Below are 25,762 nucleotides of genomic sequence, written 5' to 3' on the forward strand. Positions count from 1 at the left end.
GTAAGTTAAAATATCATTTTTTCCCAAACAAATATATGGCATTAATCTCAGACTGAACCCGAGGTACAGTGTCACAGTCTGATTGTCAGGCAATTCTGAGTACAGTGTCTGTGTCACAGAACTAAAAAGAGATTCCATAGGTTCACTGGTCGTGGCTTGTCTCACAGGATGGATGACTCTGCTGAGGTTATAAACTTCTCAGCGCTGGAGCGGGAGTTGCAGTCTGCTGTTGAAGCAGACAAGAAATATCAAAGAGAAAATGATGCAAAGTTTCGTGCTCTACACCAGAAGGTTGGAACTTATGAGGAGTTTAGGTGAGATGGCTAGGTTTATTCTCTTTTAATGTAATATCCTGCGCACTGTTGTTACAGAAATTAATAGACAACAAATGTACTGTATGTTTTTTCATCATTAAAAATGATGTCCCATTAGAAATGAAATGTTGTCTTGAAACAATGAAGTCCAGACAGCAGACAGTTTTATGGTTTGTTTTGACCTTCAAACCTCTCAGAGACATAGTCCTGGCATCCCACCTGAAACCACTGGACAGGAAGGATAAAGCTGGAGCTCCTCGCAAACAGCCCTGGAATGCCCTCGCCTCCACTGACAAAGGACAGAACCAGACTAGCTGTGATGAAATAGGCCTAAAGGTTAGACTTCTGCCACCACACACCAACACAAACCTCTCCATTCTAATATCAGGGTTCTCCCCCAAAAATGTAAGAGTGGTGCTACGCCACCTTGTGGACTGGCTGCGCCACTATGTAATTTAATTATATGTGTTATAATTTAAGGCCAGGCATCACACCATAATCGTTTTTTTTTTTCTCTAGATTGCCGTACTCAGCAGCACCACCTTGTTAAAAATCCTGGGGAAAACCCTGGATATGGACTCCTAGTTTTATATTAGACAACTTGTATTCATAGTATATGGCAGGGATGTTACCAAACAGGCATGCAAAGCATATTAACAGTCTCATTAAATTGGTAATTGACACACAATGTCTCCCAAATGTTATTTTAAGCCTCAGTTGTCAGAGTTCCAGCCCAAGACAGCGTCAGAGTTCAGCCGGGACTGGCGCAGGTTCAGCAGTGAAAACCCAGAGGATAAATACAGCCTCCTGCTCTCCCTAGGTGGAGAAGGCCTTCGGGACATCTTCAGGGCTGAAGTGGGGTTCGGCCTACTGGGGGAGTTCCTTGTGTTCCTATCCAGGGGTCTCCAGCCAGGGGATGAGGCTACGGTGATAGGGGTCCTGGAGGGGCTGTCCAAGACCCCCAGGTTTGACCTCAATATGTCCTTCCTGAGCCGGGCTGAGAGGGAGGCATGTGGAGAGCTGTTTCAGAACCTGAGGAAAGCATCAGCAGCAGGGAATAGCAGTGTCAGAGGACCTGAAGATGATGTCATTGTCCATGGAAGTAATGTGGAAGAGATTAAAGAGGCACAAGATGATGAGGCAGAGACTCTGTGTCCAGGACCGGGACAGACCAGTGAGGCTGCCGGAGGAAGCAGTGATACTGAAACTTTAAATGGTATAATGCAGTTGTATGGGGTTCAAACTGTCTCTCCTCCTCAGTAAGAAACATTACACAAACCCATATTGGACTTATTGTTTTCAGAAATAACAATGACTGTTACTATACATTATAGAGCTTTATGTGGTTGCAAAAACTTTAATATCATTTGTTTGTTTGTTCTTTATTCTGAAATGTATAATATGTATAAGTTATATGAAGGACAATGTTCACTACAATGCAATGCAGTGTCAGAGTGAAATGACAATAACTACCATAGTAACCAGAGAATCTGTTTGTGGATCTCTGAACATTCTAGAACACGTAATGGCCCTTTCATAGCATATCTAGATAGACTAAGGATAACTTGAAGATGACAACGATGGGGCTAAGGACATGATGTTCCCTATAAAACACCTGTCCCTATTGCTACTCCTCCAGACCCTCTCTTTCTCCGTCCTGTCTGCCTATGAGGCCCCTGAAGACAAGGAGGACATTTTTGCCAGTAGGGCCTGTCCTGCCTTCCTTGTGTTTGACAACGCTGCCTATTTGGCTGACATGACCATAGAGCTGCCCTGTCACTGTAAGCCTGAGGAGGCCCACTCTGTGGTGTGGTACTACCAAAAACAGCTGGGCAGCCCAGACACCAGGGCCCTCACTGACTTCCAGGGCACCTCTGTGGTAGACTCATCCAAAGTGGGCCGGGGAGGGGACCTCCGGAGCAGGTTCTCCATCCGCCTCTTCAGTCTGCTCATCTTCAGAGCCCAGAAGGAAGACTCGGGCCACTACCTCTGTGGGACGACCAAGGGGGACTTCTTCTATGGTTATGACGTGGACGTCCAAGAGGCTCACAGGGTGTCCTTTCCCTGGAGTCGTGCCCAAAGACAGGGGAGAGCAGCAGCAGCAGTGGCGGCTAGGGCGGCTTCGAGATCCAACCAGGATCTTCCACTCTACCAGGTGTTCACCAGCTTCTGGCCGTGGTCCGTGTGCGACCGCTGTGGCATCCGAGGTGAGCAGACACGCATAGGGCTCTGCTACGTGAAGACCGACTACCTCCACGTGCGCTACAGGCGGACATCTCCGACGGTGGCCTCTTGCGGCTCGTCTGCTGTGCCCCAGCGCTTTGGCCTCACCCAGGCCAACCACCAGGGGGCAGAGCTGGGTGTGCGGAGCTGCCAGGTCCCCTGCCCCCCCAGCTTCATCCCCCAGCCAGAACACCAGGCCCTGCTGGAGTTCCTGGGCTACAATGAGCCAGCAGCGCCAGGAGTCCCTGTCTACTATCACAACCACCCAGTGGACACCCCACTCATCCTCTCCTGCCCTGGGGCCAAACCTCAGCACGCGGTAGCCTGGGACCAAGGCTCTAGGCCTCTGTACCGATCCCAGTACATGGAGGGCCTGAATGAGACCTCCCATCTCTTCATAGACACAGGCCACCACCTGCACTTCAGCCCAGCAACACAGGAGGACAGAGGGTCCTACTACTGCTGGATCCAGGGGAAGAGGGCTGCTCAGATCAGGCTGGGGGTGTACTACCGTCTGGGCCGCAAGCGTCTGCTCTCTGACCCTGAGTCTCTCTATGCCCTGAGGATTATTCTCCTCTGCTATGGGGGGATGACTGGGGTATTTGTTTTGATAGTGCTGTTGAAGTATACCTGGCGCACAGTAAGACCAAAAGTAGCCAAATACTAGAGATGTGCTTGACACTTGATGTGATTTGTTTTTGAGTTCTTTTGAATAAATAATTTTGTGAAATGTAGAATTGTCTCCACTTCCAATTTGTCTAAATCTTAGCTAAAGAAAGAAAGTGTGTTAATGATGTAGGTATATGTGTAAAGAATACTTATGCTATTGCCTACCCTATTGGATGTTTGCCTTATAGCCAATAGGTGGCACTAATGCTCATGCCGACCCTATGATGCAGACAGACAGCTCATTTAAGACATGTTTTACATGTTTGACTAACGGTATGTAGGCTAAACCGACATGCATACATTTAAAAAAGCTTGATTTCCATTACTCACTGGTTTTAAATAGGTCATTTAGGGATCAATTGCATACATTAGGCCTGTTTATTATGAGCACAGATAATGCGCGGCAGGTTCACATAGATACAACATCAAAGGCTTTATTGCTTTACGCACACCATCAGCAGCTATGCCTTGCAAATGTGAAGGCGTTGCAGAAAGAGGAAGATCACGTGAGCTACACCACACACACAAACAGCCAAGTGGTAAGTGAAACAGCTTCTCTTTTTTGGTAACGCAAATTGGGATAATCTCCAGCCCTACTTTTGGTACTGCTTCTGCAAAGTGATGATGTCTCTGCGTGTTGGACATATAAAGTGATTTTCTTCAGCTAACAAGTTCCCACAAGTGCCTCGGGGAGAGGTTGCAGTCGCCACGGGTTTCCAAGGAAGAGAGTTGCGCGCAAAGAGGCATCATGAAGGACCAAAGCTGTACTGATGAAATTACACAAATCTTCCAAGAGGCTCCGTCGGCGAGACAAGCCCTGTTGGACAACTACAACAACCTGATGAACGTTGCCGAATACTGCGAGAGCAACTACCTGCAGGTGAGATGAAAGTTTACTGCAGACATGGCATAGCTAAGGTTTAACTCCATTATGGACACTGCCTGAGTTATACGGTAGCTAGTAGACATGGCATAGCCTATCATTTACTTGTACAGTTGAACAAATAGCCCACAGTACCGTTACCTTCACAGCAACAAGAGTAGGCTATTCAAATCAAGGCCCTACATCATGCATCGATCCGGCTAAATAGTGAAAGAGAATTGTATTCAATAACACAGCTGTTTTCGCAAGGCATATCCATAGGGGGGAAAAAATACATTTCAACATACACTATATATACAAAGGTATGTGGACATCCCTTCAAATTAGTAGGTTCCGCTATTTCAGCCACACCCGTTGCTGACAGGTGTATAAAATCGAGCACACAGCCATGCAATCTCCATAGACAAACATTGACAGTAGAATGGCCTTACTGAAGAGCTCAGTGACTTTCAACTTGGCACTGTCATAGGATGCCACCTTTCCAACAAGTCAGTTCGTAAAATGTCTGCCCTGCTAGAGCTGCCCCGGTCAACTGTAAGTGCTGTTATTGTGAAGTGGAAACGTCTAGGAGCAACAGCGGCTCAGCCGCGAAGTGGTAGGCCACACAAGCTCACAGAACGGGACCGCTGAGTGCTGAAGCCCGTAGCGCGTGTAAAAATCGCCTGTCCTTGGTTGCAACACTCACTACCGAGTTACAAACTGCCTCTGGAAGCAATGTCAGCACAATAACTGTTAGTTGGGAGCTTCATGAAATGGGTTTCCATGGTCAAGCAGCCGCACACAAGCCTAAGATCACCATGCGCAATGCAAAGTGTCGACTGGAGTGGTGTAAAGCTCGCCGCCATTGGACTCTGGAGCAGTGGAAACGTGTTCTCTGGAGTGATGCATCACACTTCACCATCTGGCAGAATCTGGGTTTGGCGGATGCCAGGTAGAACGCTACATCCCCAAATGCATAGTGCCAACTGTAAAGTTTGGTGGAGGAGGAATAATCGTCTGGGGCTGTTTTTCATGGTTCGGTCTAGGCCCCTTAGTTCCAGTGAAGGGAAATCTTAACGCTGCAGCATACAATGACATTCTAGACGATTCTGTGCTTCCAACTTTGTGACAATAGTTTGGGGAAGGCCCTTTCCTGTTTCAGCATGACAATGCCCCCGTGCACAAAGCGAGGTCCATACAGAAATGGTTTGTTGAGATCGGTGTGGAAGAACTTGACTGGCCTGCACAGAGCCCTGACCTCAACCCCACCAAACACCTTTGGGATGAATTGGAATGCGACTGTGAGCCAGGCCTAATCGCCCAACATCAGTGCCCAACCTCACTAATTCTCTTATGGCAAGTCCCCGCAGCAATGTTCCAACATCTAGTGGAAAGCCTTCCTAGAAGAGTGGAGGCTGTTAAAGCAGCAAAGGGGGGACCAACTCCATATTAAAGGGCATGATTTTGGAATGAGATGTTCGACAAGCAGGTGTCCACATACTTTTGTTCATGTAGTGTATTTAACGTTATGTAAAATGTATTTAAAATATAAGTTGATAAATTGCCATCTTTGCTAAAATGCATGTAATGCCTGACAACAGAAATGCATGGCTATGACATCTACACTCTTAGAAAAAAAGGGTTATTCGACTGTCCCCATAGGATAACCCTTTTTGGTTCTAGGTAGAACCCTTTTTGTTTCCAGGTAGAACCAGAACCCTTTTGAGTTCCATGTAGAACCCACTGTGGAAAGGGTTCTATCTGGAACCCAAAAGGGTTCTAGCTGGAACCAAAAAGGGTTCTTCAAAGGGTTCTCCTATGGGGACAGCCGCATAACCTTTTTAGGTTCGAGATAGCACCTTTTTTTCTAAGAGTGTAAACTCTTAGAAGTGAAGGTGCCTGGAAGAACCTTTTGGGTCGCCACACCGGCGGAACCTTTCCAGTTGAAAAAGGTTCCTCGAGGAAACCCTCTGAAAAGGGTCTTCGAGGAACCCCTGTGTAAAGGTTCAAACCTTCAACCTTTTAATAATATATTGTAGAGGTGGCTGCCTATGAGATTGGAGTCGTGGCTTTCAGATAGTTATTTCTGGTCACCCGTTAGCGTAAATGTCATTCCTGTTCATAATGTTAAGTTTGTAAACTGCAAATTAAAATGTTCCTTGAATATTTATGCATATTACACATATTGTAATGTAATATATTAACGTTGCTGAGTTCATACAGTAATAGAGTGCTAACTATTCCAACTTTGGGATGTGCATAGGCTCTGGAGGAACTCATACCCCTCTGTTAGCCTCACTGAAGCTATACAACTGTCAGTATTCAACCTTAACATGTGATGACAATACAACTGAACAGATGAACAGGAATTACATTTACTCTAACATGCTGACTAGACCGGGCACACGCGTGCATCCGTGTGCGCCATTGTGCACATGTTGATTTTGTCCATCGACACCAGACGCGATCAGGACACGCAGGTTGAAATATCAAAACAAACTTTGAACCAACTATATTAATTTGGGGACAGGTCGAAACACATGAAACATTCATGGACATTTAAATAGCTAGCTTGCTGTTGCTAGCTAATTTGTCCTGGGATATAAACATTGGGTTGTTATTTTACCTGAAATGCGCAAGGTCCTTTTTTTCTGGATCTTTGTAGAATGCCTCCACTCCAGGGTTCCTCCATGAACCCGTTGCTACATTGAACCATTCAAGGTTCCTAAAAGAACCCGTCAACTAACCAAAGGTGCAAATATGAACCATTGACTAGCAATGGTTCCTTGAGGAACTCCAGGGGTTCCTTGAGGATCTCCAGGGTTCCTTGAATCACCACTAATTATAAGAGTGTAGTCTACAGGGTGCCCAAAGTGGTTCCTAATCTGGCTTATTAAATTACTCTTTACATATTGATCAATGGAGCAAACGTTTTGGGCCACCAAGCCAAAACTTTGGCAGTGATATCATTTAAATTGTAATGTTGAGTAAAAAATATATGTTTGATTTCACCTAATTTTAACATTCTGTCATAAAGAGCACATGTTCAACTTTGTGAAAAATGTTTTCCCATCTGAAGAGGTAAAAAAAAATGACTATAGGAAGTGCCTCTCTTCAGCGTAGTTAAATAATGAAAAATAAATTGAGTGCCTGATTTAAATGAAAACTGTACAACGCTCCACAATATGTCAAAGTGTAGGTGTATGTCTTGTGCTTCCAGTGAGTGTTTATACTATTACTATACTACTATACACCTCTACAGCTGGGTTTTAGCAGTGTTATGGTGCTTACGTAACCAAGTGGGAAATGGGAATTGGGAAAAAGGGAAAAATCCACTTGAAAGACCCTCCAACTGGTAATTATTAGTTAAATCAGCCATGAATCCCCTTGTGACAGGGGAATGGAAGCTTGTTTTGTGCCACAGGGAGGGGCAATTGAATGCAAGATTCACAACAAACTTTAAATTGTTAAAACATTTCTAGCCTGTCTATCTATGGGTAACAGGGTTGACGTGTTATGCTCGACCCGCTCAGTTTTTCACCACAAAACACCAGAAAATGTCCAAAAAGAGAAGAACCAGCTCACCTGATTTTACACTATGATTTGATTATTAGATGGTCAATGTTTCTTTTGACATAAATATTTCAAAAGTAATAGTTTCACCATATTAAAACGAGAGTTCAGTTCACGTAACAGGGTTGACATTAAAATGAGGGACAGACGTAAATTAATCACTAATCACATGAAATAAATAATCATCTTCAGAAATAACTTTGTCAAAGCAACGCAGTAACTAGGGCTTTACAATGATGGTGAAAGCTTGGGAGTATTTTTTGAGATTAGTCGGTTAGAATCACAGAGGGTGGATGGAGGGACATGTCAAAATACTGAATCTTGGCACTTTAGCAAGTCTTTATTCATACTGAAATTCCCATTTACTGAATTCTCCATGTGTTCTATATTAAAGGGCACTTCATTTCATATAACTGGCAGTACGTCCAACGGCCTCACAACCGCAGACCACGTGTATGGCGTTGTTTATTTGGGTGAGCGGTTTGCTGATGTCAATGTTGTGAACAGAGTGCCCCATGGTGGCGGTGGGGTTATGGTATGGGCTGGCATAAGCTACGGACAACAAACACAATAGCATTTTATCGATGGCAATTTGAATGCACAGAAATACCGTGACGAGATCCTGAGGCCCAATGTTGTGCCATTCATCCGCGCCATCACCTCATGTTTCAGCATGATAATGCATGGAATGTCGCAAGGATCTGTACACGATTCCTGGAAGCTGAAAATGTCCCAGTTCTTCCATGGCCTGCATACTCACCAGACATGTCACCCATTGAGAATGTCTGAGATGCTCTGGATCGAAGTGAACGACAACGTGTTCCAGTTCCTGCCAATATCCAGCAACTTTGCACAGCCATTGAAGAGGAGTGGGACAACCTTCCACAGGCCACAATCAACAGCCTGATCAACTCTATGCAAAGAAGATGTGTCTGTGTTCCAAGTCATGTGAAATCCATAGATTAGGGCCTCATTTATTTATTTCAGTTGACTGATTTCTTTATATGAACTGTAACTCAGTAACATTTTGAAATTGTTGCATGCTGCGTTTATATTTTTTATTCAGTATACATTAAGAAACATTTATGTTGAAGAAAGAGGAACAGATTAGTTTACATAGAAGTACTCACACTAGTTTAGAAAGCTTACAAAATTGACAAGGAGCTTTTCTGTGCTTGTATTCTAGTGTGCACACTAGGAGAGTGATGCTGCTAGATTGTGCGCTTCCGGTGACACCCATCTCCTTCAAATATTTCAATGTAAAGAGAGTGTTTCAATTTGAAGAGAAACACAATTGAGTGCATCCTAATTGGTTGTGTATGTGTGTGACATGTCTCTATCTGCATTTGAGTGTGAGAGAGAAATAGTGTTAATCTGAGCACAGCAAGTAACACAGGAAATCTCTGAGCATCTGTGTGTTAGAAGTGAGCATGCATACAGTGAGGGAAACAAGTATTTGATCCCCTGCTGATTTTGTACGTTTGCCCACTGACAAAGAAATGATCAGTCTATAATTTTAATGGTAGGTTCATTTGAACAGTGAGAGACAGAATAACAACAAAAAAATCAAGAAAAACGCATGTAAAAAATGTTATAAATTGACTTGCATTTTAATGAGGGAAATAAGTATTTGACCCCTCTGCAAAACATGACATAGTACTTGGTGGCAAAACCCTTGTTGGCAATCACAGAGGTCAGACGTTTCTTGTAGTTGGCCACCAGGTTTGCACACATCTCAGGAGGGATTTTGTCCCACTCCTCTTTGCAGATCTTCTCCAAGTCATTAAGGTTTCGAGCCTGACGTTTGGCAACTCGAACCTTCATCTCCCTCCACAGATTTTCTATGGGATTAAGGTCTGGAGACTGGCTAGGCCACTCCAGGACCTTAATGTGCTTCTTCTTGAGCCACTCCTTTGTTGCCTTGGCCGTGTGTTTTGGGTCATTGTCATGCTGGAATACCCATCCCCGACCCATTTTCAATGCCCTGGCTGAGGGAAGGAGGTTCTCACCCAAGATTTGACGGTAGTCCATCGTTCCTTTGATGTGGTGAAGTTGTCCTGTCCCCTTAGCAGAAAAACACCCTCAAAGCATAATGTTTCCACCTCCATGTTTGACGGTGGGGATGGTGTTCTTGGGGTCATAGGCAGCATTCCTCCTCCTCCAAACACGGCGAGTTGAGTTGATGCCAAAGAGCTCCATTTTGGTCTCATCTGACCACAACACTTTCACCCAGTTCTCCTCTGAATCATTCAGATGTTCATTGGCAAACTTCAGACGAGCCTGTATATGTGCTTTCTTGAGAAGGGGGACCTTGCGGGCGCTGCAGGATTTCAGTCCTTCACGGCGTAATGTGTTACCAATTGTTTTCTTGGTGACTATGGTCCCAGCTGCCTTGAGATCATTGACAAGATCCTCCCGTGTAGTTCTGGGCTGATTCCTCACCGTTCTCATGATCATTGCAACTCCACGAGGTGAGATCTTGCATGGAGCCCCAGGCCGAGGGAGATTGACAGTTATTTTGTGTTTCTTCCATTTGCGAATAATCGCACCAACTGTTGTCACCTTCTCACCAAGCTGCTTGGCGATGGTCTTGTAGCCCATTCCAGCCTTGTGTAGGTCTACAATCTTGTCCCTGACATCCTTGGAGAGCTCTTTGGTCTTGGCCATGGTGGAGAGTTTGGAATCTGATTGATTGATTGCTTCTGTGGACAGGTGTCTTTTATACAGGTAACAAGCTGAGATTAGGAGCACTCCCTTTAAGAGTGTGCTCCTAATCTCAGCTCGTTACCTGTATAAAAGACACCTGGGAGCCAGAAATCTTTCTGATTGAGAGGGGGTCAAATACTTATTTCCGTCATTAAAGTGCAAATCTATTTATAACATTTTTGACATGCGTTTTTCTGGATTTTGTTGTTGTTATTCTGTCTCTCACTGTTCAAATAAACCTACCATTAAAATTATAGACTGATCATGTCTTTGTCAGTGGGCAAACGTACAAAATCAGCAGGGAATCAAATACTTTTTTCCCTCACTGTATGTGCCCATTTCTATGTGAGTGTGAAGGGGTGCACATATAAGGCTGTAAGGCAGGTGTGTGCAGCCTGTTGTCAACCAAGTTGTTAGGTGATGCCCTAAATACTGTAGGTAGCCTGGTGGAACCAGTCTGATCGCAACACAGCAAATTGGACAGTGTTACCTATTGTTGATTTTTCCGTGTAACATTTCTAGAGTTGATTCAGGAGTGAAATGAACTCTCAGTGGTGTAAAAGAACCCTAGTGTTGATGTTAAGAACCAGTGTTGAGTGTGAGTTTGATTCTGTCAGTTTTACTCTGTGGTAAAACGTTCCCATCAAAACCACACCCATCATTATGTGTCTTCCCAGCATGCTCTACTGCAGCTCGATATTTTGGGATTGTTTTTAATATCTATGTTTTTGCATGTTCATTTATTGATTGATTAATCTTATGCTACACAAAGATAAATAGCATACATTTTTCTAAACTAATCCAATCACTGAAATGGTTGTTCCAGTTTAAATGGTTTAGGTAGGCTCCTTTATCAATGTTCCTAACCCTAACAGTCATTCTTAATGCAGGTTGCAGGTGAATAAAAAATCAAACTGTTGGCTGTCCTAAATCTGGCTGGATTCACGTAGGAATTACATATCACATTGCAAGCCAGCATAATGTGACTTGCAGGCCTGATGTGGCCTGTAAACCAGTAGGTTCATAACACCACTGTGTTGGGGTAAAACATGGCCATCAAAGTAAGGCCTTATGATATACTGTATGTAATGTATTGTAATAAACAGTTTAACAGTAGGAACTCTGTGAAGTCCACAGGACTGAGAATGAACGAATTCAACAATCATGTCTCTGTCACTAACAAATACAGTCATGGTGGTAACTATATAATTCACTCGAAAAGGCAATGCACACTGTGAAATTATATTGGGGTCGTGGCATAGTCGCGGCATGGCTTTGAATTATTTATTTCTGGCCACCCGTGAGTAGAAGTGTTGTATCAATTTAAGTGGCCTATGGTTATGGTAATTAATGTTTGAGCACGTCTGCTGCTGGTTCTGAAGTCTTTGTAAAACCTTACATAAGAGCATGTGGCAATAAAGACATATTATAATGTCCAACACTGAATGACCTTGTCAAGAGATACGGACCTCTTGGTGTAATGGTTAAAAATGCTATATGAGGAGATATTGCATAACACTGAAAGTGTTAATTCCCTAAAACTGACAAGGTGTAACAGCGTCAGCACTAAGCACAGTATTCATTTAACGCTCAAAAGTGTGGACCTGTGTAGACACTGGCCCAGTGTTAAATGTAACACTGTCCATGTTGATTTAACACTGGAGAAATTGCTGTGTACATTCACCATGAAATTAAATAGAATTGTGAACGCAGCGATCAGGCTGTTTCTTCCAGGCTAGTAAATAAGTGCTTTCACTGGGTATCTAAAAAAGGGGTAATGTGTTTAGCACTGAGCTGTCAAAGACTGTGTGTGTATTTCGATATTATGGTTCCATAATATCGAAATACACACACAGTCTTTGACAGCTTCCAAGAACTACAACAGGAAGGCATTCTACTGTGTGAGGAGGAAATGAGAGGTCGGATTTCACTGCTCTTCTCAGACACTTCAACAGCATCATATGACTCGTGACTGAAAATGTCATCCTACATTGTCATTTGAAAATGTCAAAATCAGATGCTATTATTATCATGATTGTTATGATCCCTAAGTAATCATACTCTATTGTTTGGTATTTGTGACATGAGCATCATGTTTTCTTTTTTATGACTGTCAGTCTCCCCATGTCTCTCTCTCTCTCTCTCTCTCTCTCTCTCTCTCTCTCTCTCTCTCTCTCTCTCTCTGTCCCTCTCTCTCTGTCTCTCTATTTCTCTCCCTCTCTCTTTCTCTTTCTCTCTCTCCCTCCTGTTAGGCAGGTGCGGATGCGGGCAAGGCCCTGGAGGAGACTAAGAACTTCACCACCCAGTCTCTGGCCAGTGTGGCCTACCAGATCAGCTCCCTGGCCTCCAACGTGCTCAAGCTGCTGGACGCACAGAACTCCCAGCTCAGACACATTGAGTCCTCTGTCAACCTCATCGGACAGGTAGAGCAGAACACGGCAGGGGTTACTAGCATGTCTCCACACTTTTTTGTCACTAGCATGTCTCCATACACACTTGTGTGTTAGGCCACGATTCAGTTTCAGGAAGAGAACACAAGCATGTGTATGTTAGCAGCAGTGGCGGACGGTGCCGTTTAAGATGAGGGAGGACAATTCTTTTTTTTATGAGCATTGCCTTGTTTCTATTACAGCATATTGGATGACTGTCATTCATATTCCATTCACCCAGCTCAATATACCATTGATAGGTTTAGGCTACTACATTTTCCGTATACCCATCATGAGGTTGGTACAACCTAGCCTATGAATGAAAGTTTACAACGTAGGTGCACAGGTCGAAAGAAATGTGAGTAATAAAGGTGACAGACATTAACACATTCAATACCGCCTTGCACACTCTTGCCTCCATCTAGCTGATCTAGGGTGTAATCATTAGTCCAACAGTTGCAAACAAGAGTTTCTATTGGACAAATTCAGGTATGTTTATACCCATTTTGTTCCGTTTGCTTCCGTTTGCGAAACGTTTTTCAACAGAATCGGCGGAATTAAAACACCCATAATCACACGCAAACACCGTTCACTTTCATAGCAGCCACATACAAACAGCATGATCACTTTTCTCTTTGTATAATTCCTTCTCGCATCTACGCAATCTCGTCCTATCACATTTTTCCTTTGCTTGTGGACTTCAGTGCACAACACATCAGCTGTCTGTGACCAGGCAATCCAAACCTTCTTATCATAACCGCTAACTGCTACACAGTCGTTGTCATCATATTGTCATAGTCAACATAGCTACTAGAACTAACACATTAGTAAACCCGCTACAATCATGCTGTACAGTGTACAGTCAGCAGCAAGCAGTTTCACAGTTACACTGGCGAGCCCCGGTGGCAATAAATTCATAAAACCAAAAGCTTACCTTGACTTGGAAGAGTTCTAGTGTTGGATAGCCATAGCCAGCTAGCTAACATAGCATCCCTCTCTGTTTGAACCAGGTGTTTGAGTAGACAAAACTAGCTAGCTGCATTCGCTAGCTAAGTAAGTGAAAGTGGAAGTGAAAAAAAAATACAATTAAATATAGCTAGCTCTCTCTCTCTCTTGCTTCTCGTTCATTTTTGAATAAATTAATTTGTTCAAAACTGTTCAACTATTGTCTTTCTCTCTCATTGAGTCACCTACTCAGCACATTTTATGCACTGCAGTGTTAGCAAGCTGTGTCTTGTGCTTTCAGTACTAGATTCATTCTCTGATCCTTTGATTGGGTGGACAACATGTCAGTTCATGCTGCAAGAGCTCTAATAGGTTGGAGGATGTCCTCCGGAAGTTGTCATAATTGCTGTGTAAGTCTATGGAAGGGGGTGAGAACCACATACCTCCTAGGTTTTGTATTGAAGTCAATGTACCCAGAGGAGGACGGAAACTAGCTGTCCTCTGGCTACACCATGGTGCTGCCCTACAGAATGCTGTTGAGGCTACTGTAGACCTTCATTGGAAAACAGTGTGTTTTATTAAATTATTTGGTGACGTGAATATATTTAGCATAGTTTTATCTAAAAAGGATAACTTTTTTAGTGTTTCACTATAAAAATGAAATTCACTGAAGAGGATGGTCCTCCCCTTCCTCCTCTGAGGAGCCTCCACTGGTTAGCAGAAATGTACAGTTAACCTTGCTAAAAAGACAGGTTTGCTTGCTTAAACCCGGGCTTTAGAATGAGGAAGCCCATCAGAGGCAGTGACTGGAAAAAAGGAAATTTGATTTCATGAGTCTTACCCTCTGTCCGGGGTTGATGCATTGTTGCACCTAGATCAGCAGGGTTCTCTTAGTGTCACTGGTACCCACTGTGCCAATTTCCCTGATTCCTTGTCCCCTCCCTCTCTTCCTCCTTTTCCTCTACCCCTCCTTTCCCTCTGTCCCCTACCCCTCTCTCCTTCCCACCATCCCTTCCTCCCTCATCTCCTTACCCCTGGTGCTCAGCATATGAAAGCTGCAGGGTCTGCCTCTCCGCTGACCTGGGCTGGTTTCCAGGGACTCTTTGGGGACCCTGGCCTTCTTCCATGCAGAATAGCTGATTTCTCCTTCCCCAGTACACCGCGTGCCTCCCCTCTCTCCCTCTCTTACACCAGCCCAACTGTCCCCCGCTGCCCCCCCCTCCCCTCCCCCTCTCTGTAGCCCCACTGTTCCCAAAGCTGGCACAGACCCCAGGCATTCCTGCATGCTCCGTGCCCAGCATTATCATACAGAACCAGGTCACCTGAGGAGGGGGTTGGGGGTGGAGGGGTGAATGGGTTGAGGGGCTACAGGGTGAACTTTGACCTTCAACACAGAGCATCATAGGGGCTGGGATGGAATGAAAGACCCCAATGTTCTCTGTTCTGAGCGTTCCTTCCTGCTAACCTCTGATTGATGTCATCCATTGTCTGCTGGCACCCATGAAGGGTCCCTAACAACTGAATACTAAATGATAGGGCTCACTTGAACTCCCCCTATTTGGGGGATGAAAGAGGGTTTGAGAATATTACCACTTTCGTGAATGAGCTATATTGAGCTAATGATGTTGTCAGAGAAAGGGTACCATGCTATTCCATCCTATATGGTTTATTTTGTATTTTGGAAAAGGTTATGTTGTCAACGTCTGTAGGAAACCCACTTCTCTCCCATCGATCCATGGTGTTCACCACTCGATCCATAGCCGAACCTAGAGCCTGCAGCATGGTCGAGTGCTGCTGAATGCGTTCCTCCACCGAGGCGCTGGGATCGGACGTGCCTGCTGACTCCATAGGTGGTGCGTGATTCTGTCAATGTCTGGGTGAAGTGGTGAAACGGAATCAGGCGCAGGACACAGAACTGAGAAATGAATGGATTTACTAAACAAAAGTAAACCATAACAAACCCTCCACGCAGGGAAGAGCAGAACAACAGCTCACCAAACGACGTAAATCAACGGACAATCACGCACAAACCCAGGAGGGAAAGCAGAGGTAATTATAGGGAAACAAATAAGCATAATGGGGAACAGGTGTGATAAATATGTACTCCAGATTGCGATGGTCAGTCAAACAGAGGTAATTATAGGGAAAGAGACAGACTGTTTGAAGAACAGACATTTCTCAGCCTTAACGAACAGGTCATGCTCCAACAGTCTACCAAGCACCTTGCGCACCAGGGACACATGCTCTTCGCGTGTAGCGAAGTATATTAGAATGTCATCTATATACACCACTACACCCTGTCCGTGCAGATCCCTGGAAATCTAATCTACAATGGATTGAAAGACTGAGGGAGCATTCATCAACCCATACGGCATGACGAGGTACTCATAGTGACCAGAGGTAGTACTAAATGCCGTCTTCCACTCGTCCCCTTCCCGGATACGGACCAGATTGTACGCGCTCCTGAGGTCCAATTTTGTGAAGAAACGCGCCCGGTGCAATGACTCCGTCATACTAGCTATGAGAGGTAGAGGATAGCTGTATTTTACGGTTATCTGATTTAGACCTCGATAGTCAATGCACGGGCGTAAACCTCCAGGGGAAGTGGAGGGCCGAATGTATCCCTGTCCCAGAGATTCGGTGACATATGTCTCCATAGCCACCGTCTTCTCCTGTAACAGAGGATACACGTGACTCCTGGGAAGTTCAGCGCCCTCCCGGAGATCTATCGCACAATCCCCTCGTCGATGGGGTGGTAATTGAGTCGCCTTCTTTTTACAGAAGGCGAGAGCCAAATCGGCATATTCTGAGGGAATGTGCATTGTGGAGACATGGTTTGGACTCTCCACCGTAGTTGCCCCTACGGAAACACCTACACACCTTTCCAGCACTGAGTTGACCATCCCTTAAGAGCCCTCTGTTGCCACGAAATCCTGGGGTCATGGGTGGCTAGCCAGGGAAGCCCCAGCACCACGGGAAACGCAGGAGAATTGATAAGGAAGAGACTAATTCTCTCCTCATGACCCCCCCTGTGTCTCCATCCGGAGTGGAACTGTGACCTCCCTAACCATACCCGACCCTAAAGGGTGACTATCTAGGGCATGTATGGGGAAAGGCACATCTACAGGCAATATAGGAATCCCTAATTTATGCACAACCAGCCTATCCATAAAATTCCCAGCTGCGCCGGAATCTACGAGCGCCTTATGCTGGGAATGTGGGGAAAACCCAGGGAAATGTACATTGACCGTCATGTGAGCAACAGGGAGCTCTGGGTGAGTTGGGTGCCTACTCACCTGGGATGGTCCACCAGGGCCCTGCCTGCTGCCTCGATTCCATGAGGGTCCTCTCCTGCACCGGCCCGCAGTGTGTCCTCTGCGGCCATAGTTGGTGCAGGAGACCACCCCCTTGCTGGGTCTCTGCACATCAGCACCTCCAAGCTCCATAGGAGTGGAGTCGGAAGTGCTGGGGGATGGACTGGATGGACCCAGATCCGGACGTCCGCGGGTGGCCAACAGGTTATCCAGCCGGATCGATAAATCTACCAGCTGGTCCAGGTTTAGATTCATGTCCCTGCAGGCCAGCTCCCTACGAACATCCTCCCGTAGACTGCATCGGTAGTGGTCAATCAGGGCCCTCTCATTCCATCCCGCGCTGGCTGCCAGTGTCCTGAAATCCAGGGCGAAGTCCTGTGCGCTCCTCCTCTCCTGTCTGAGGTGAAACAGACGCTCCCCCGCCGCTCTCCCCTCCAGCGGATGATCGAATACTGCCCGGAAACAGCGGGTGAAATCCTCGTAACGTACGGACTCAGCGTCTATTCCACCCCACTCCGCGTTGGCCCATTCCAGGGCTCTGCCCGACAGACAGGAGATGAGGGCGGACACGCTCTCGTATCCTGAGGGAGCCGGGTGGATGGTTGCCAGGTAGAGCTCTACCTGGAGCAGGAAACCCTTACACCCGGCAGCTGTCCCATCATATTCCCTCGGGAGCGAGAGCCGAATTCCACTGGATCCAGGGGAAATCGGAGGAGGAGGAAGTGTAGGAAACCCACTTCTCTCCCATCGATCCATGGTGTTACCCACTCGATCCATAGCCGAACCTAGAGCCTGCAGCATGGTCGAGTGCTGCTGGATGCGTTCCTCCACCGAGGCGCTGGGATCGGACGTGCCTGCTGACTCCATAGGTGGTGCGTGATTCTGTCAATGTCTGGGTGAAGTGGTGAAACGGAATCAGGCGCAGGACACAGAACTGAGAAATTAATGGATTTACTAAACAAAAGTAAACCATAACAAACCCTCCACGCAGGGAAGAGCAGAACAACAGCTCACCAAACGACGTAAATCAACGGACAATCACGCACAAACCCAGGAGGGAAAGCAGAGGTAATTATAGGGAAACAAATAAGCATAATGGGTAACAGGTGTGATAAATAAAGACAAGACTAGTGTAACACAGAAACATCGATCGGTGGCAGCTAGTACTCCGGTGACGACGAACGCCGAAGCCTGCCCGAGCAAGGAGGAGGGGCAGTCTCGGCTGTATTCGTGACATATGTTTTACCAGAGGGAATGAATTAAGAATGGCACATGTTTATCTGTAGGTTTATTATCAATTTAAGTGTTATTGGTTCATACCCTGATGACAACATCCTCTGCCTCCTGTCTTGCAGACAGTGGACATGCACAGAGAGAAGGTGGCCCGGAGAGAGATAGGAGCTTTCACCACAGCCAAGAGGGTTCCCCGCAGTCACAAAATAATCCCCCCGGCAACAGGCAAGGAGCCCAACCCCAAGTACACCCGTAGTCCCATCACCTACTCTGACCTGGACACACTGGGACATGGCATGAAGGTGAGACTGTGTTCTCAAGTTCAAGTGCAATTACTCACAACACATGTTTTACCTAACATTACCATGACATTAAAATGGTCAAAGGTTCAAATAAATACTTTTCCTGGAACTGTCTTACTATACATCTACAAACTGTACACTACTGTATGTTGCAATCAATATTCAATAGTAATGTTGGAAATGACTGATGTGGAAATGTAATTGCATAATGCAAAGTTGGTGAAAACTACTTTTTAAAACATGGGCTGTGTTACCAGGGTACTATGGTTGGAGACAAAGGCTCCGTAGGTTTCCTTAGCTCTCTAGACGAGCCTTTCAGATGCAGCTAGGCAGCAGCCGTTATTTTTTTACCACCGTGCTTCTAGTCTACACCACATCCAGTCAGAGAGGAGCAGCTTGTTGCGTAGGGCTGACCTCGATTAGCACACACACACACACACAAGCCTGCACGGATGCAACGCACTCACTCACGCACACACACACACGCACATACACACAGAGCAAGCAGCCAGCCGGCCACTGTTCACCGTGGGAAAATGGCTAGACGCACTAATTAGTGCTGCCAAGGCTAAGCCGCTTCATTGATGCTCCAACACAATTCACTCATCTACAGCGGACACACACACACACACACACACACACACATAAACTACCTCTCCTTTTTCACTCTGCTCTCCCTTTGTCTTTCTTTCTCTTTCTCTCGCTCTCTCTCTCTCTCTCTCTCTCTCTCTCTCTCTCTCTCTCTCTCTCTCTCTCTCTCTCTCTCTCTCTCTCTCTCTCTCTCTCTCTCTCTCTCTCTCTCTCTCTCTCTCTCTCTCTCTCTCTCTCTCTCTCTCTCTCTCTCTCTCTCTCTCTCTCTCTCTCTCTCTCTCTCTCTCTCTCTCTCTCTCAACACTTCCCCACAGGATTCCGGTAAGATGCTTGGGAAAGCAGGGTCATCAATGCGCAAACATGGCGGCACCATCAGGTATGATGCTGACACTGCTGACTCCATTTGACTGCTCTGCTCTCACACTCTCAGTCTAACTGTAACTGTTTCACTTCCTGTAAAAGTATTTCAGACAGGAAGCCTAGTTTCCGCACATCCTCTATGCTCAGTGGCCCACAAAAAAACTTTATTGAACTTTTATTCAAGACCAGAAACATCAGCAAAGGAAATCCTTAAAATAATTTGTGTGTGTGTGTGTGTGTGTGTGTGAGCGTGCGTGTGTGTGTTTGTGCTGTGGGTAGGGTTGGGGAAACAGTATTCTTGACTAACCACACCTCCTGTCCAATCATGTTTGTTGTGTTCATTCAGTAGGGGATTGAATGCCATTCAGCCAGAGGGAGATTTACTGTGGGCAGGAGAAAGAGCACAGAGCTTTCACAATGTGATTATGCCAAAAACAAACCCGGAAGTATAGAAATCAAATGTGCGGGTATCATTTGCACTGAGTAGCATATTTAAACTGTTACGTGAGAGAAGAGAACAACATCTCTCAGTCAAGCTTTCTGCATGTTTCTCACTATGAGTTGATAGAGCTGGTCTGTGTGAGTTCAAGTGTCAGCATTTGTGATAATGCTATGTGACGCTTACAGCTGTGTGTTTGTGTTTTTAGCAGGAGCACTTCCAGAGCACCCCCAGAGCCTGTCCAGTGTCCCATAGCCCCCTCTCTGTCTCGAGGGGCATCCCTCACCTCTCTCCATGATCGCTCCATTGGGTAAAAAACACTTCCTGGAAACACAGTTTATACTGTACATACATAAGCTTAGACACTTACTGCTAAACACTCCATTTCATATGAGAACTCAGACACCTCAGTTAAGTGTGGTGCTTCTGGATTTATATATTTTGTGTGTAGAGAAGCCTGTAGAATATCTCCACCCAGACATGGAAATATACCTCTAGCTTACATTGCCCTCCCCCTCCTGTATCAGGTCCAGCTTCGGCAAGGCCGTGCCTCCCCCCGTGGTCCCCAGCTGGCCCGCGTCACCTGACTCTGACATCATCACTGCCCTGCTGGAGGAGGCCCCGCCCCCACCACCGCCCCTGTCTCTGATGGAGGATGGTGACGCCGCCATGACAGCTCTGGCCCCTCCTCCTCCTCCTCCCATGGCGCCTCCTGCCTCCTTTCTGGACGTCCCTCCTCCCCCTCCACTGCCCCCCACCACCACAACCAGCACCCCTGAACCTGCCCATACCAGCCTAGCCAGCATCCCCTCTCCCCCTGTCCCACCCCCACTGGAGACTGGTACGTATCATGAATTTCATAAATATGAATAAACCATTTGTAACTAGTGTACATACTATTAGTAATTGACTGTAAACTTACTGTATGAGTAACTAAAGTACATTAACATGTCTTAAAATGAATATCACACTCAATATCAAACATCTAGGTGGAAAATATTGCTTGTTTTTGTGTTTCCCACACTGTGAGACAGCTTTAGCACACTGCACAGCACAGTATAGGAGAGGAAATGAGAACACGTTGTGTGCAAACAGACACCCAGAGACACGCACATGCTGACACATCTAGTGGCAGAAAACCAGGAACAACCAACCTTGTGCCTGCACTGTGATACTAAGAAATACATTCTTTTTTTTGGCCTAGTTGCATGATTGTGTTACTGATTTCACACGGTATGAAACGCTGAATATCGACTGATGAAGCAGATATTCTTCCCATGAATATTCTATTTTCTTAGTGGCTGAAGAGAACGGCTTCCCGCCCCCTATGCCACCACCATCTGACGAGCCTCTCCCTCCACCAACCAGTGAGGGCCTGGAGCTCCCTGGCCCGCCCCCTCCACCGAGTGATGAGGTGGATGAAGGTAAAAGGAGCGGGTTGGTAGGGTGCAACACCCAGCCCTAAATGTGTCACACTGTACTTATAATGGTCTTTCAACAAGTGGTTTTGAAAGGACTCATATCCATTTCTAATGCCGCAAAGTATCTGATTTGTTGAAATGTTGGTATCTATTTGTTTAGTTTAGCTGTCTGTCTGGGGTTTGTTTGTCTGTCTGTCTGTCTGTCAATGCAGAGCACGCTCGTTGATGCTGATCTTCGGTGTTTTCCTGTCCTTATCTCTGTTATTAGACTCTATTCAGTGTCTTCCTCTCTCTTTCTCTCTCTGTGTCTGTCTGCTTCATCTTGACCTTTTGACCTGTGACCTGTCTCTCTCCGGCTCAGCTCTGCAGCCCAGGCGGTCTCGTGTACGTCGTCACCCCCCCAGCTCGCGCTCCATGTCCCTCAGGGTCCGCACGGGCCCTACCTCTCGCTCGCTCTACACTCGCTCGCTCTTCCTGCCAACCATCCAATCACGTAAGGCCACTTTGGCAACACCCCCCATCCCAGGTCCTGCCCCCAGCTGTAGTCCAATATGGCCTCATGACTTAGTATTCATATATTAGTTCATGATGAGCTGAACATGGCTAATGCGAAACTGGTTTAATATTACACCACCATTGTTTAGGTTTTTGATGCATGATGAAAGTTCAAGCCTTGCGTAAGCAATAGTGTTAGCTTTCATATTAGTGCTAGCATTAGCATTTGGAGTCCCCTCTAAAGACCCCTTCTGGTTGATCTGATGTAACCTTTCTCCGTCACCCATTCCTACCTCTCCCTCTGTGACCTCACCGGTCAGTCATGATCCCCCCTCCCCCCTCATACCCTCCTCCTCTCGCACCTCCCGTGTCGCTGAGCCCCCTGTCCAGCCTGCCCGCCCGCCTGGAGCACCTGGGTAAGTGGAGACTGTGTGAGACCGCAATACACCCTCCAGGCCACAAGGGGGGGGGGGTGACTTCTGTCCAAATGACTACATCGCTGCTGCTGCTACTGCTGCTGCTGCTGCTATTGCTGTTGGGTCTACTGTGTTGGAAGGTAAAGCCATGGACAGATTCTGTCCTCTAAAAGTCCGTCAGACACTGGGTTGGTAACGTCTTTGTTTTTGTCCTTGATAGATATGATGGCTTATGTTTTTCAATATATCAGATAACACATTATGTGGAGAAAAGACTTTCAAAGAAGCTAAGTACTGTAAATTGATTTAAAGAGTCCTCAGAACAAGTTATGCACTATAGTTTTGATACACTTTGGAACATATGCTGAATTACTTGCATGGCAAGTGGTGCAGCCTATCAGTTTGGGTTTATATGCCTTTTGTCCAATCCTGTAGATCTGGTGATCCCAGCCCCGCCTCCTCCGCCTTTTACCGACAGCATGGGGGGCTTTGATGACATCATGCCACCCCTACCTCTCCCTGAGGATTATAACACGGCTGGCTCTACAGACTTTTTAGAGAAAGGTATGATAGTGCTCCATGCATGTTCACCAATAGATAAATTACTAAATGCTGTCATGGCCCAAATTGCATGCATCCTTCTACAGTACTTATTCAAAGTCTGACCAAATCGTACCATAAAATCTGGCCTATGTTTATGTGTCTTGGTTGTCTCATTGCAATTCACTTTCCCTCCCAGTGGTAGCGCTGTACAGCTACAACTCAGGGAAGCCTGGGGACCTGGTGTTCCAGGAGGGAGAAGTCATCTACCTGACCAAGAGGAATGAAGACGGCTGGTGTGAGGGACTGCTCAACGGGGTAGAGGGATTCTTCCCTGGGAACTACGTAGATTCCTCCACCAGCTAAGATATTAGACCACTTAAAGGTAGACTCAGTGATATGGCATAGATGCAGAAAGTAAGCAGCATAGTGGGTCAATTTCCACTACAACTAAGAGTGTTGAAGCCCGAGGCTCAACTTGTCCTCTGTTTTGGTCCATGACGTAAACGCGTGAAGTGAACCCGTGCACATGCGCAGATACTGTGTGTGACTGTGTGAGAGCGGAGTCATGCATCTCGCTTATCGCAATATCTGCGGTGCTGCTCGTGGCAATGTCATTTCACTTAGTCTACCTTTAATATGAAGAGGGAAAGTAGGCTCTGTCCACAAACAACCGGTGACCCTATACCCTAGGTCTACCTAGGCACTTCATGTTGATCAGGAAGAATTGGACGGGTATAAACATACCTATTCACAACATTGGTATAAATAAGCATAAACTATTGTAGCTTCACCTTTCCCTTTGATAGGCCAGATGGAATTTCATCCATATTGCCTCTCAGGTATAGAGTTTAGGGCTAGTGGTTGTTGGGTTGTTTCTTGATGGGGATGTAGTCAACTATTAGCTTTGTAGAAAGACCTCTACTGACCCCTACAGGTCATAGTAATATGAACAGAAAATAAGGCAATATTTACACAAGGAATGATGACAGGACTCTGAAACATAGCCACTATATGGCGCTAGGGGCTAGCTATATATTACCAAGAGGGTCACTAGGTATGACGACTTAATATCTGCTATCTTTCAACCAAGACTAGATAAAATATAAAAAGTCAGCTTGCTTATTAACCATGAAGTTAGTGAATACTTGGTAAAAAGGGAAAATGCTTTGCAAGTTATACAATAGCTCTATGTTCTGTTCAGGATTGTTTTACAAGTACTGTAGTACCAGAATGTGAAATAGTTTCGCTTTACTGTTGTGCTCAGTAGGATAAGCCCTGAACGCTGCGTAATGATGTGGTAGAGTTGCTTGCGGTTTTTGTCAATGAGACCAGCCACTGTTTGCTGCTGCATTTTCTGGCTCTGCAGGATGATATTGGTCTCTTAATTAGACTTGCACTAATATATTTTGTAATATTCAAACTAAGATAAAGTAATATATGGATTATAGAGAAAATGCTAGGAGAAAATATTTGTATCAATTCTATCACGCTTTACTATAGTGATGTCATGAGATTTAAGTTTTTTAACGTGATTTTAAACTTGTTAATGTTTTCAGTTAGAGCTTCATTTTGATATTTAGTATATCCTTTTAGATTGAACAATGTTTTATTTACATGTCTTTCAATAAATGCTTAGCTTTTCCAAACAAACTTTTCCAATTTTAACTCCTTTTCCAATTATAAAACCTTAACCCCCTTCAGGCAAAGTTAATCTCTTCTTCCAATATTTTCATGCTAATCTAGAAACCAACTATAGAAAAAAGATTACTACGGTATGTGCTATTAAGAGGAGTAACAAACTAAGTCCATATCATTTTGTTGTCTAAAACGTGCCCCGATAGGTCATATTCTAAGACAGCATGATACATACAGTAACTTCCACTTTAGTGAGCTTTACCATTGTGTTTGGCCTCATCATGGCCATGGCAGCTCAGGTGCTGTGCCTTTAAACAGCAAAGGGTTGCCATAAACCTGTAACCTTAACCCTCAGTCCCATAGCACACCCTTTGCCAGATAAGACACACATTCACACAGACATTACAGTACACATACACTCAGGTCTTCTATATTCACACAAATGGTACGCATAGGTTCAGGTCCTTATTGATTTCCGTTGAAGTCCCAGGTTCACTGAAGCGGCTGCTGGCTTTAAGGTAAGATAAAGTTAATTTTGATTTATATTTTTGCTATGGGTTTACATACAGCATAATATGACTGTAGGTCAACAGAACTGTGTTGTTATGAATGTATGATACATATCTACTCTGACAGCCTGAATTGAATAGATTCCTCTTGGTTATCGACTCTGTGTTGTACACATTGACTATGCGGTTAGGTATGCTATTCTTTGGAAGCTTGTTCTTTCACTCCACTTCCACTTGTGGTTTTATCTACTTGTGATGTTGTCAACCAGTGGACTTATTAACATGATATACTATCACCTGTGAGTACCTCTCGATCAAGCCATAGACAGCCATAAACAATCTATTATGTAAACCAAACACAGCTCTACAGTAGAAAGTCCATACTAACTGTACCTTGATACTGACCAATTTGAATTGAGGGTGACAGAAGTTTATATTACATTTTCGTTGCAATGCTCTTTCTTTTATATTGCAACTAGTCTCTCGTGGCAGCTGAGATTTGGTACTGGGTGTTGAGATTACATTGCAACAAAACACAGTTCTGGTTCTTTTCTATATGACTGTGGCAAAGGTACTATTTCCTGAGTCATGTCTATGACCCTTACAGAAAAACCACATAATTTCACATGTGGAAAAACATGATTTCACTTGTGAAATCACTTCACATGTGATGATATCACACATGAAGTTTCACAAGTGGATTTTCAAATGACAACATGTGAAACTATGTGTTTTTGTGAGGATATGTGATCACATAACCTTTCACATGTGGTCCACTAATAA

General features: G+C 45.2%; 3 protein-coding genes across 4 annotated transcripts; all 3 read left to right on the forward strand.

Annotated features, from left to right (window-relative positions):
• Nucleotides 1-168: 168 nt before the first annotated feature.
• Nucleotides 169-1,577, forward strand: LOC311103856 (dynein axonemal assembly factor 19-like; the record flags this gene model as incomplete). Its single annotated transcript, XM_084145492.1, has 3 exons — nucleotides 169-314; nucleotides 512-650; nucleotides 1,026-1,577. 3 exons carry the CDS (start codon nucleotides 169-171, stop codon nucleotides 1,575-1,577), a joined length of 837 nt encoding a protein of 278 aa, XP_084001618.1.
• A 331-nt stretch (nucleotides 1,578-1,908) lies between these two features.
• LOC311103467 (Ig-like V-type domain-containing protein FAM187A) lies at nucleotides 1,909-3,204 on the forward strand (the record flags this gene model as incomplete). Its single annotated transcript, XM_084145034.1, has 1 exon — nucleotides 1,909-3,204. The coding sequence occupies one exon, from the start codon at nucleotides 1,909-1,911 to the stop codon at nucleotides 3,202-3,204; it is 1,296 nt and encodes a 431-aa protein (XP_084001160.1).
• Nucleotides 3,205-3,865: 661 nt separating this feature from the next.
• LOC311103494 (ABI gene family member 3-like) lies at nucleotides 3,866-24,482 on the forward strand. 2 transcript variants are annotated; one of them, XM_084145063.1, is made up of 9 exons: nucleotides 3,866-4,086; nucleotides 12,600-12,770; nucleotides 18,391-18,570; nucleotides 19,476-19,537; nucleotides 20,169-20,270; nucleotides 20,488-20,801; nucleotides 21,259-21,384; nucleotides 22,728-22,856; nucleotides 23,032-24,482. In XM_084145063.1, the coding sequence occupies exons 1-9, from the start codon at nucleotides 3,955-3,957 to the stop codon at nucleotides 23,196-23,198; spliced, it is 1,383 nt and encodes a 460-aa protein (XP_084001189.1). In that variant the 5' UTR covers nucleotides 3,866-3,954; the 3' UTR covers nucleotides 23,199-24,482. The 2 variants fall into 2 exon arrangements, with proteins under 2 accessions (XP_084001189.1, XP_084001190.1); XM_084145064.1 differs by having other exon boundaries at nucleotides 20,172-20,270.
• The last annotated feature ends 1,280 nt before the right edge of the window (nucleotides 24,483-25,762 follow it).

The sequence above is a fragment of the Coregonus lavaretus genome (genome assembly GCF_964263955.1).
Source record: "Coregonus lavaretus genome assembly, chromosome: 28".
Classification (NCBI taxonomy): domain Eukaryota; kingdom Metazoa; phylum Chordata; class Actinopteri; order Salmoniformes; family Salmonidae; genus Coregonus; species Coregonus lavaretus.

Coding starts and splice junctions, on each gene's coding strand:
- LOC311103494 (XM_084145063.1), top strand. CDS start 3,955: ATGAAGGACCAAAGCTGTACTGATGAAATTACACAAATCTTCCAAGAG. Junction 4,087..12,599: donor GCGAGAGCAACTACCTGCAG/GTGAGATGAAAG, acceptor CCCTCCTGTTAG/GCAGGTGCGGATGCGGGCAA. Junction 20,802..21,258: donor CCCACCCCCACTGGAGACTG/GTACGTATCATG, acceptor CTATTTTCTTAG/TGGCTGAAGAGAACGGCTTC.